At 38.9% G+C, this 13069-nt stretch overlaps 1 protein-coding gene across 1 annotated transcript in view; it reads right to left on the reverse strand.

The window, feature by feature from the left end:
- Positions 1 to 2217: 2217 nt before the first annotated feature.
- The window catches only part of LOC132117910 (histone deacetylase 7-like), an 81727-nt gene continuing 70875 nt past the window's right edge, over positions 2218 to 13069 (reverse strand). The window contains exons 19-26 of the mRNA XM_059527271.1: positions 12624 to 12711; positions 12094 to 12213; positions 11753 to 11850; positions 4899 to 5017; positions 4622 to 4755; positions 4347 to 4428; positions 3091 to 3229; positions 2218 to 2961 (exon numbers count right to left, since the gene is read on the reverse strand). Coding sequence (XP_059383254.1) covers positions 2919 to 2961; positions 3091 to 3229; positions 4347 to 4428; positions 4622 to 4755; positions 4899 to 5017; positions 11753 to 11850; positions 12094 to 12213; positions 12624 to 12711 — 823 coding nt within the window. The 3' untranslated portion in view covers positions 2218 to 2918. The remainder of the gene's footprint in view (positions 2962 to 3090; positions 3230 to 4346; positions 4429 to 4621; positions 4756 to 4898; positions 5018 to 11752; positions 11851 to 12093; positions 12214 to 12623; positions 12712 to 13069) is intronic.

Genomic DNA, 13069 nt, shown 5'->3' on the forward strand with positions numbered 1-13069 from the left:
GCTTTTCTTTTAATTAGGAAGAAAGAAACAGTATAAAATAGACATTCTTTTCTCTACACAGAGAAATAAAAGAAATGGGAAATAAACAAGGAAGATTCGAAAACATAATTTCAGTTATGCTTTGTTAAACAGATCCAGTTAGTGGGGTTGACAGGTAAAGTACTTCAAGGCACGTAGGTGAAGTCTTTTGGTCGTATGAAACTATTTACAATGTCCATACAAGAGGGCAAAAGGGAATAAATGACAGAATTAGGATGATGCTGGTTTGCTTTTACATGCGCGATGACGACATCACGAGCTCTCCGTTTTACTTCATAAAGGGTTCGGAGAGATAAGAGAATACAAGCGCTTTGAGAGGTATATCAAAACAGTACAAATGCACAAAGCTATTGTAAAAATACACCACTAAAATAGCACTGTATGTAAGACGCATATCAGTGTCCAAACTGCAACGGAATGTCAAGATCTGTTTTTAGTCACAGCGCTGAAACTGTGGCTGAGTGCTGTCGAATTGTCGCTAACCAAGTTCCTTTCAATTTGTCTGAAGATGAACAGGCCTGTTTTGTTGATGGTGAAATGCAAGTGCACTGTTTGAAGTACTATAAATACGCAGCAAGACCGCCGCTAGTTCTGAACGATTAGCTATGACTTCATTAATGAGTGAACGTCTGCATCTGCTTATTTTTACAACAGCTCTATCTTCACGGGGGTCTGATGGGCAAAGGCTACCCAGGGTCTTCATGAAAACCTCACAAAACATTGATAAATGGATGGTGCTATTTACATGGAATCATACAAATGTAGAACTGTCCACAGTGGTTTGGTAAAAGGCAAGAAAGGGATGAATTAAAGACTTATTGGTCAGGCAGGTGCTGGACACAGTATCTGCAGAATTACAGAAAGATCACACAAGGAATGCCTCTATTATTATTCCACGTGTTCCCAATAACAGCAAGTTGCCAGGCACGATTGTTTCTTGTAGTGAACGCAGGAAAGCATGTCAATGTGTGAATTTGGTTGTGAATGCAGAGGTAAAGGTTTGTGCAGAGTAACACAAACTCAAAAAGGTGAGATTTGGTCGAAACTTGAAAGCGATCCGTCGGGGCGTTCATTAAGCCGAAAACACAACGCAAGTCAGACAAGCACCATGAAACGTGCTACTAATCTAATGTAACGTCCCGACCGTTGAACATCCAGACGGCATTAACATTAATGAGATACTGATACAGCATGTGGTACAGAAATATTTCCAGAGCAATATTTTTGGCGGTTTGGCCCATCAGGATTACGCAACTAGACAGAATTTCTGTTTAGAAATGATACGATTTTTGAAACCAAATATGCTGATGAGTGGCAAAGTATTTTAAGAGGTCTGTCCATTTTGGTGTGATATTAATTTCGGTTAATTGATTATGGCGTAAATGTGAATCCAAGCGGCTGAGAGACATATTTAATACCACCATCAACTTCATCCACACAACTGGTGTGAATTAGACATCTATGTGCAGGCTGTGGAAAACAGAACGCCATCCAAAAACAATGCATCCCTCGTGAAAAAATCAAATGAAAAATTGTCAGTAAGTGCGCAGCAATGAAAGAAAATCAACTTGATACATGTCTTCTCCACAGGTTAACAGGCTGGTCATTTACCTCGTCCAAAACAACAAGATCAGTGAAAACTACAGACAATTGTGTTATAAAAGAATTTCACACATTGCCATCAAAGTGGCCGCGAGAGCCCATTCAAATGTCGTCTTGTACTTTTGCTTGTGGTCAATTGAGGTTTGATTGTGAGTACAGAACAGATAAAAGATATGACTGATAGATACACATGCACACACATATAGACATCATATTAAAATTAGTTTGGTCTAAAAAGAGACTGAGCTACTTTGCGTTACAGTTAGTCTAGGGAAAGCTTAAGCACTTCCTGTGTCCACGATATTAACTGTACAGTGGTCATAAGGATGCGACGTCTGGACAGAAATATGGGCGTATATGTGTGTTTTTTTGGTGGGTGTGTGCAATAAACTTGCTCATAGCTGGTTTGTCCCTCTGGCCTTTAAAAACATGAGGCATTAAGTCAGATACACAGAATCAATACAGATAAGTATCTCGAAGTTATTTAAGTTTACAGCCTTCACGCTGGGAATGCAGGTAGAATGTAACAGAACTGGAAAAGAATGCTGTTTTTTGCGTCACTTAAAAAAGAAAAAGAAAAGAATGTTAAGCGTAAATCTAGATAGAGAATTCTATTTTTCTTTTCCCAAAATTTCACGGTTCACATTATGGAATGCACAGTGCAAAAAAAAAAAAAAAATTACAAATACGATTTATAAAACCCACAGTTGTCGAGATCGTTTTCTTCTTCTTTAGTGGTTAAATTGGTTAATAGTAATGACATCATAGAGTGAAGCCACTTTGCGGTTGCCAGGTGCAAGGAAACCCCTCATTTTCTCCCAGCACAGTCCGCTTGTCAGTGGTAGTAAAGTGGGGTGCCTTTAAAAAAGGTTAAATAATCCTCAACCGTTCCTGCAAATCTGCTTTTGCATCTCCAGCTAAAGTAAACAGTGTCTTTCGAGGCACCAGAGGTGAATATTTGAGCGACTGGTGTCCTTCAGCGCATTAGTGAATGTTAAAAACACACTCATGCGTCCTAGTGTCCTAGTTTGTTTGTTTGTGTGGTATGTGAATGGAGCAGAGGACGTGGATCCCAGAGCCCCGGCAGAACTGTGGCTGCGGGTTGTTAGCTTAGCCGCGCTGCGCTGGTGGTCAGTGTTGAGGTGGGGTCTTGGGGGAGGGGCCGTGATGAGGAAGCCACGCCCCCTGAGGCACTGCTGGTCTTGAGGCACGGCTCGTTCACATGGTGTGGAGCACCATTTGGTACTGGACAGTTTTCAGACGTGTAAAGACCTGGTTTAAAGGGAGTCTTCGTCGTGCTCCATGGGTTCATCAACAAGGCTGTGAAAAAATTAGATTAATGTTAAGCATTGAACAACCAGCATATGGTTTTTATATTCAAGAATGCAATGAAAGCTCTGAAGCAATAGTATTAATTGCATATAGCATGATTTCTTCATCGGATCTCACCTTTTGTTGGTCAAGACCCCCACGGAGAGGGACGCCATCGCATTCACTGTGTCCGTTTCCTCACAGTCTTTTCTCTGGGCACCCAAAAATGACAGCCCCACTGTGCCCATCAACGGCTTCAGTGACGACCAATACTGACCTGAGACAGAAATTATGTCAGAATTAACAGACATCATTTACCATTCATTAAGTCATTCCAAACCTGTATGACTTTCTATCTGAAATGAATAACAAAAATAGTTCTTTAGCAAAATGTCAAAGCTGCTCATTTCCATAAAATGAAAATCAAAAGCAATTGCAAAATACTGCATACAACTTGTGTGATGCATTCTGAAGCCTTTAAGTGAAGAAAATACTGAAATTTAAATGGACAGAACTCTCAAAAATAACAATTCCTTCATTATTTACTCATATTCATGTCAAACCTGAAAGATGTTTGAAAACACAAACTAAACATTTTTATATTTCATATTTATGAAACCTGAGAGCTTTCTGTGCCAAATTTGGGAAATTCAATGTAACCAGACCATTGACGTGTTAAAAAGTTCATAAAGACATTGTAAAAGTAATCCATATGAACCAAGCCATCTATTCGAAGTCTTCTGTATATTCACTTTCATATCACTTTATAAAATTAATAGATTTAATTTAGGATTTTTTTCACATATAAACATTGGTCAATGCACACACAAAGAGCACTTCAAATCTGGTAAACAAGCTCAAACGTGCAAGATTGATGTGCAAGAGCCGACGAGGTTTCCATGTTGTTGGAGAACTATAGCAGAAGGAAAGATAATGGTGACTTTCTGGCCAGATATTGTATGACCTTATACAGACTACATTAAAATAATAATATTATTGGACCTCCACTGTATGAATCATTGTACACTTCAGTGGTCAGAAAAAAAGCAACTCGGACATTCTGCATTTCTTTTTGTGTTCAACTGAAGAAACAAAGTCATACATGTTTTAAAATGTCAATTACAAGGCTTAACCAACAACAACGTTGAAAACTGGAAATAGATGTCTGTCAGTAGCACACAGAAAGCATGAGAGAGGTAGTGTACGCCACGTAGTGCATGCCGTACCCTTGTTTTATAGGAATATTTTGGCTCAGCAGGAACCATGTGGTGAAACAATGACGATCATGATTATAATTAATTACAAAGAATTAAACAAATGTGTGCTACCAGGAAGCCCGTGCATTTCAGGATAATTAGAGGCAGACTGGGACGAGAGGAGCGCGAGACACTCACTCTGTATTTGCAGAACTCTCTGGAGTGAAAGCACTGCGTTGGCATTGGGCATCTGCAGGAGAGTCGACTCAGGAAGAGGCTCCTAAGAGAAAACGAGATGAAAAAGGGTGTTTTTGTTTTTCCTTTAAAACAAAGAGCACGTCATGCAAGACTTTGCCAGAAAAGTCATGTTAACACCCTTCATAACAACAGTGCTGATTTTTTGTTACCAGCAATGGTATAACAGGATTATAAAGCTATAATAAATGCATTCTTGCTTATGCATGAAATCTGACCTCCAGTCCCAGCAGAGCGCTGACGCAGGCCTCAGAAGCATCACATATGGCTGTGAGGTCGTGACCTCCCTCTAATGCTAGAACCACGCGTCCTCCTGCTAACGCCATCAACTGCCGAGTCAAAAAGCCGAAACCTGAGGAGAGACCAATGACAACATTAGCGTCACAGTACATTTTCTGAGACTGTTTAAAAATGTATTTAAGTTCAATTCAATTTGAAGCTGTTTATAAGAATTTATATTTCATATGCAAGATAATATTTCAAGAAATATCCTACATTTAGCAGTGACTTTGTACCCTCCCAAAGGAGCAGGGTGTCCTTCTGCGGCGTCAAACCCTGAAGAAACCAACACGACGTCTGGGGAAAACTCCTGAGCAATGGGCATCACCACCGTCCTAAACATCAGAAAGATGCATACAAAAAATTAAATAAAATAAAAACATTCGGTTAATGTTACATCTGTTATAGTTGGACTTATAAGACTGCATTTTTAAACCAAACTGCACAAGTTTAAACCATAGTTAAATGGCTGGTTAATAGCTATCATTTCCTCAGTCTCATGTCATTCCAAACCCAAATGACCTTATTTCTTCCATGGAATAAGGAGATTAAGTTAATTATTTATAGATAATCTTCACCCGTTAACCACTGCACCTAGTGAGTTAAACGCAAAAATCTATCGTATCATTCGGACTGCTGTTATGAACGTGAATCATCTGATTCATCAAAACAATTCAACCAACCAAAGCCGGGGCAGATGTCAAGATTGCCAGTTAATAACAAATTAAATTTGAGTCCATTTCCAGCTTCAGAAGACTCAGAATACAGTGCATCACGTGAAACGGCATTTATGATACTTTCAGGTGCTTTTGGGTCTTTTTTGAGGCTTGAAAATTCATTGCAATTACATGAAAAAACAACCAAACTAGATTCCCTAAAACATCTCCTCTTGTGTTCCACAAAATAAAGTCAATTAATTATCATTAAAAAAATGTTACACTTTATTTTAAGGTCCAATTCTCACCATTAACAAACCATTAACTATGAATTTAGCCTCAGTCAACTCCTGAGTTGCTGCTTATTAAAAGTCAGAAAGGTGGTTGTTAAGTTTAGGTATTGGGTATGATTAGAGATGTAGAATATGGTCATGCAGAATATATGCTTTATACTAATAAACAGCCGATTTGTTAATAATAGGCATGCTAATAAGCAACTAGTTGAAAGTAAATTGAATTTAGTAAAGTGGTACAATTTTTTTCATCTCCTGAGGCATAACAAATATTTATTATATGTATATTTTTTTATGAATGCTGGTATTATAAAATACACTATTGATAAATATCCACATTTTCTATTAACATTACTCAGACAAAACTAGTTGTTTAATTAGTAGATTTTTTTTAAAGAAGTCGATTTTGTAAAGTTTTGCTGTCAAATAGTTTTAGATAGATTGTTTTGTCAGTTTAACATCAGTTCTGATCAAAGCCTTTCCAAAAATGCAAAAAACTTGGCCAAAAGACTTTAAAAAATTAAGCCGCCGAAGCACAATGTGACAGTCCCAGTGACTAAAGTGTTTGAATTAGGTTCTGTTAATAACATCCTCCTTCCTCTTTTTCCTCGTCTCTCTCTTTCTTGCGCTCGGAGGACGCCAGCCCTGCCAGCGATTTCGCCTCTTGAGCGCATCACCGGCGAGTTCAAAGCGACCGCCGCTGCATCTGGTTCCCATTTGGAGCTTGTCGTTCTCCTCACGTCACTGACAGCCCACCATCTGGGAGCCATTTGCCTTAATTACCCAGGATCCTCCACTACTCCCCCCTTCTCCGCCTAACCTCACCGTTGTAACCAACTCCGCCTCCCCTCTAGACCAATAAAACTACCAACGCTCCCCTGTGTGGAGAGGAACGGTTTTAGTTTGGGTGGAGGGAGAGAGAGAGAGCGCAGCATTCATTAAAGACCAATAAAAGGACGAGAAAGAGTATAGAAGACACAGGAAGTCAAAGAGAGACAGGCTGGTTAGAGGCAGAACATTCCCAAAACATTCAGTCCTGAAAGATCTTAAAAGTCTTTTTAGACGCCCACCCACTTTCACACAGGGATCCTGGTTAGCGTGCGGTTAGCAGTGCCTCCCTGGACCGAAACCAAAATCCCGAAGCAGGCTTCCTTAAAAAAAATGTTTAATAAAACCACCCACCGGCGGCAATTAAGTGGCATGTGGAAGTGGCCAAGCTTGAGTTTGATCCCAACACAATGAAAAAACCTGGGAATCATTTGAAGCCCTGCAAGCATTTCAGACTACAATAAACACCTTGAGTGATGCAGGTTGGCAGACGGCAGAGGGGGAAGTCCAACTTAAAAGAGTGATCACAATGTGATCAGGTGTCCAATTCCTGACAAAATCCCAAAGGTCTCAGTACAAACACTAGTGCACAGAAACGCAGGAGAGAAACCAATGCAATAATGAAGGACACCCATATGAAGAAGACCTAGTTCTTTGGCGAAACATGATGGAAGGTCAAACGCTTCTTCCTGAACTCTGACCTGATGATAATCAGGCCATGTAAGGACTTTACAAGACATATGAAGTGCACTGTGGTGGGGTTGTGGTTAAACATCTGGTGCACAGGAGATCCTTGAAAAGAAGAGTTGCTGGGTTTGCTAACACCATTGTGTCCTTGACGCAACACTTAACACCAGCTTACTCCAAAGACAGCTTTTTGGTTTTTCTTTTTGGGTGAACAATCCATTTTATAGGCCTGTCCATCCCAAGAATAATGATTACAAAGATAACTAAAATTATATAAGTGCATAGACCAGGGATTGGCAACTTGCGGCCTGCGGGCCATTTTAGTATGACCCGCTGAATCATATTAGACTCGGATAATAAATTTAAAAACAATTGAAAAGTAAGTCACGTAAAGATTTATTTCAGTATATGATGTTAATACTGTCTCCAAACAGGAGAGGTCACTAGTTTTCACCCGATCAACTATTAATTACAGCGCAGTAGGACATGCACTCTAATGTAAACATTTACTAGCATTAGCAAATGAAAAATGAAAAACTGACCATGAAAACCGTATTTTCTAGTCAAGATGGTAAACTAATTATCTTTTTACCAAGTTCAAGCGGATACCCATATGTTTGGAAATTTTAATTTTATTTAAATCGCCATCACACCACTGCTCACAAACAACGGAGACGCCAAAGTTGCACTTGCCTCAAATTTCAAAGGTAAAATGCATAGTAAACAAATTTTTTTGCCAAATGTATGACAGAAATGTTTGCACTGAACTATGTGCTCTTAGGGCTTCCGCAGGTCCTCAGTTTAATTGTTTAAATTTAAGGCCATAAAAACTCTTAAATGGTACAATAAGACTTAATTATAAATGCTCTTAAATTTGGGGACGGAAAGACAAGAATTGCTATGTAGATTAATGATATGATATGACGTTGATTATATTATCATTATTGCAACTTCAAAAGGCTGTGATTTCACTGAATAAACTTGAGAGCGGCACGTTTCAATGTCAGGCGCTGCACTGCTTTGCATAGCTGTCGTTGGAAACTGCATATTTAAATGTAAACCAGTGGATCGACAAGAAGCTAATGCTTTATAAAAATCTAAACAATTAAGACTCTAAAATATTTAAAAACAAATTACATTAATTATACTTTGATTTCTTTCAATAAAAGGACATTAAGTAAGACAATAAGTAATCTGGCCCCTTGGTATAAATAAGAAAAAATCCTGGCCCCAGTCACTATCAAAGTTGCCCATCCCTGGTCTAGACCAAGGCATGATTAACACTCTGTTTATTTTAAGCATGCACTGCAGTTATCTGCTGCTTTAAATGCTTGAGCTGTTTAAAGCAGGATGGACTATGATTGGCTGTCAATGTTTTTATCATTCATCAGCTGAAAAAAGATAGTTCTGAAAGTGATTCCAAAGATATTTTTCTTCTGTACCATTATAGTGGTATAATGTATATAATGTAACCATTATAGAGTGGGGGATTGGCTATTCTTTTACATTTAGAACAATTTTAGAATGATTTAGGGCAAAAATATATTGTTATTGTTACTGTCCTTGGTGTGAACGGTTAAATTAGTCCTCTATGTGATGTTTATCTGCTTACCCCCAGGGCATCCAATATGTAGGTGACTTTGTTTCTTCAGTAGAACACACACTGAGATATTTAACACAAACCATTGCAGTCTATAAGGTTTATAATGCAAGTGGATGGGAATCACGGCTAAAACATACAATAAAATCTAAAATCTATCTCAATCTCAATGAGGAGTGTCAATGGTCTTATAAGTCTGTGATCTGCTGTAAAGCAACAAGACGAAGAAGACGCCTCACGCACCTGCTTGAGAACACACTCAGGAGCGTTCTAAGAGTTCAAACATTGTGTGAAATAGAGGTAAAAATGATATAAATACTGACTACAGACCGATCGTTCAGTGTCTTTACACATCAATGTGTCATCACGAGCCACAGGGTTTAATTTGGTTTTGTTGGTATGTTTTTTTTTATTGTGTTTTAGCCATGATTTCCATCCACTTCCATTATAGGACTGACAGACTGTAACGGTTTGAGTTAAAAATCTCAGTTTGTGTTCTACTGAAGAAACAAAGTCACCTACATTTGGATGCCCTAGGGGTCAGCAGATAAACATCACATTTTTATTTTTGGGTGTACTATCCCTTTAAGGCATAGTCTTAACACAGTGGCTATGTTTATGTAACTGGCTCCTTATTTAAATAATTTGATAAAAAAATAAAGCGATATTTCAGTAGATTTTTTTTTTTTTTTTTTTTAGCATATTTAAATTTTGGTCTTTGTAAAGTGTGTCCACACTGCTCACATGTTTACTTATCCATAAGCATTAGTGATGGGAACCGAAAACCGGTTCTTATTCAGAACCGGTTTTGTTCTTTGAAAACAACCGGAACCGTGAGCAATTTCTAAGTGTTCTGGTGCAACACGTGACCAAGCGCTGTGAGCAGCCTTGCGCCGGTGTTCTGAATATATTCGGTGTTTCCCGTAAAGCAGCGGTTCTCAATTGCAGTCCTCGCGCCCCACTGCTCTGCACATTTTGAACGTTTCTCTTAGCGCTTCAGACATTTGTTCTATTTGAACATAAGTGCCCTGCGAAGTGGACATCACAGGATATTCAGCCATGATTCCAGTTCGAAGCGAACGTAGCAATATGTTCCAATCAAAGTGCATTGAAGTGTGCAAGACGTGAATTTAAATTGTATTGATTTACAGAGGTATATGATGTCACAGTTGTCCATGTTTAAAGATGCTGCACAGCACAAATTAGTGAATGAATGTTTCGATGTGAGGTAAACTTCAACAGATTTCCCCTGCTCAATTAACAATTAGAACACAGTTCATGCACAGAGTTCATTTCTAACGAGCTGATTATCTGAATCAGGTGTGTAACAAAGAGAAACGTGCAAAATATGCAGAGCAGTGGGGCGCGAGGACTGGAATTGAGAACCGCTGCCGTAAAGGATGTCATGAACCGAATAACATACACGCCTCCCTGCCTCTTTAATTACTGAGCACATTGATTCCAATAACGCGCATTCCACAGACTCGTTGTGTTGTCCCGTCTTTAATTGCCGAACACATTGTTTCTCACGACTGTATGTGCACTCGCGCCTTTGATAACTGCACATCGTTTTGTCTGACTGTACATCTAACGGCAGCACGCTGCACCTGCCGCCACTAAATTACATTATATTTGTCCCATATTGTCATTAATATACATACTGGCTTCAACTTGGACCACTAAATAAATAGACTGCTATTGTTATGCAAGTATGAGGGTTAGATTATTTAGTGTACAGGTCATTTCAAGAGTGATAAGCAAAGTGATAGAAAATATTTATTTTAATGCATTTTAAATGTTTAAAAATGTGGAAACCACTCAATGCATCACACCATCTCCTGACTGCATTATTATTTGTAAAATAGGGATTTAATGGATAGTGTGTATACATGTTTGTTTAATTGTTTATATTTCATTAATTAAGGGAAATTAACAAGTGTCTCAGCCCTCTAGGGACTATTTGGCCAACAAGCTTATTCCTGCCTGAAAAGCAAAACGTTTTTGATAGTGTAAAAAACATCAACTTTGAAACACATGCTGATTGATGGACTAGCATTACTCAGCATTACTTACTACCTTCCAGCAACGCTACATTCAGTGAAGGTAAAATAGTAAAATAGTAAAAAACATTTCATTTAATTGTTCATTTAAATGAAACCAGAAGCCGAACCAAAAATTTTTTAAAAATACCCCACCCTACTTATGAAGATCTGTACACTGTAATATATGTTGCATTTTGACATTGCCAACCTTTAAATTAAGTTGACAGTAAGTAATAAACAGTACTGAGCATTGAGTAGTTGAGTATTGTGCATTTTTCCTTACCACTATTTCTTAATAATTGTTTCATGATTTTAATGGAACCGGAATCAGAACCGGAACCGTTAGGTGGAACCGGAACCGGAATTGGAACCGGAAAATTTCTAACGATTCCCAACCCTAATAAGCGTATCCATGTTTTGTGCATAAAACAGACACTGACACAATCGAAACATGCTCATTAAATGGCACAATTTGGTTCAATGGTTTCGGCCCTCCAAAGACTGAAACCAAAAATAATTTTTCTGCTGCTTGGCTGAATATTTTTGGTTGCCGGAATTTAGATGCATCACAGATTTGTATATTATTACTAGACCTTATCCAAAACCTTCAGTCAGCAAATTCATTCCATTAAATCATCATGGTATCCTCCCATTTCTTCCCTTATTATGAAACCAAAAGCATTTATTTAAGTGAAAATGGCCCCGTATATTCAGATATGGCACAGTTTATACCAGGGATGTCCAGTCATGCTCCTCAACTCTAATAAAACACGCTTGAACCAGCTAATCAAGGTCTTCAGGATCACTAGAAACTTCCAGACAAGTGTGTAGGAGGTAAACTCTGCAGCACATTGTCCCTCCAGGAGCAGGATTGGACACCCCTGGTTTCCACTCAGTACTGTCCCTGTTGAATTGTTCCCCTCAGTTAGTTTAAATCAGCAAATGAACCAAGTGAAACTAATACCTGAAGGCAGCCAGGTACTCAGCATCGCCCATGGGAGGTTCCAGACCACCGGTCCACGCCACATTAACGTTGAAACCCTCACCGACACCAGAACCCACCTGGATCAAATCAAACATGGCACTGATGTTAAACACTGAAAACCAGCCTCTCACTGTGATCCTTCTGTGCTGAAGGCCATGATGCAACCAGTTCTGGTTTGAAACGCAGTTACGCAAGTGTGTCACATTGAAACCCTTGAGTCGAAGAGGCCTCTGTGAGCTTATAGTGTTTCACAGCACTAAACAACCCTAAGAGTGTTGTATTTGCTCGTATGTTATGATCAATAATCTCTGAGTACTAACCTCTGCCGGTCCACCACTCCCGGGGAAGAAGTTTCCATTATCATAGCGATGGAGAGAGATGTAGAGGACGCTGGGGTCATTGTAGAAGATTTCCTGGGTGCCGTTGCCATGATGAACATCCTGCGTGATTGATGAAACACAATTGATGAAATACTTTATCATTCACATTAAGATGTTTAACATTAGTTCGCTTTTAATGGTAGCATTTTGGATGTTGTTCAGTTAACATTGGCATTTCATTAGTTTCTGGTCTATCAGGACGAAAAAAGACCAAAATCTGGAAGTGATTTGATTCAGTGACTGATAAAACTCAATCAATTCAGCTTGTTAACCAATACAGTTTAGTAACTCAGATTCCCATCACTCCAACCGATACATTAGAACAATATGTTGAAATAGGCTTCATGCTAAAATAATTGTAGCGTTTTTAGTCATCATTTAGCATTGATATACATAATATATTGGCTTATTGGTATCTGCAAGAATTCACATCCCTAGAACTAAAACTGTCTTGAGTTTGGAGCTCTCACCCAATCAACGATGAGGATTTTACTGGCGCTGAGCTTCTGCTGGAGCTGCTTAGCAGCAATCGCCACCGAGTTGAAGAAACAAAAACCCCTGAGAGAGACAAAAAGAGATAAAGTGAGGCATCCAACCACACTCAATGCCAGAGGATTTGGAAACGCAACAACAAAGCTATGTACAAATTTTCTCACGCAACTGAGCTCTGTGTAGGTCTGCTGTTAGTATTTTTAACTATAACTTCTTGAAGTAATCTTAAAGCATTTAAATACTGCCCATATACACAAATAATAAACGTGGAAACCTTCAGTAGATGGTTAGATATGCGCTTGGAAGTAAGGGAGTGAGGTGAAACGCTGAGAAATTTGGGAAGAGCGAACTCAGCAGGCTAATAACTCCTGAAATAAATCAGCGCCTTTCCTCCCGCTCCCTTTAAACCTTCATTATCAAGCCA

Source organism: Carassius carassius, chromosome 37 (assembly GCF_963082965.1).
Source record: "Carassius carassius chromosome 37, fCarCar2.1, whole genome shotgun sequence".
NCBI classification, from domain to species: Eukaryota; Metazoa; Chordata; class Actinopteri; order Cypriniformes; family Cyprinidae; genus Carassius; species Carassius carassius.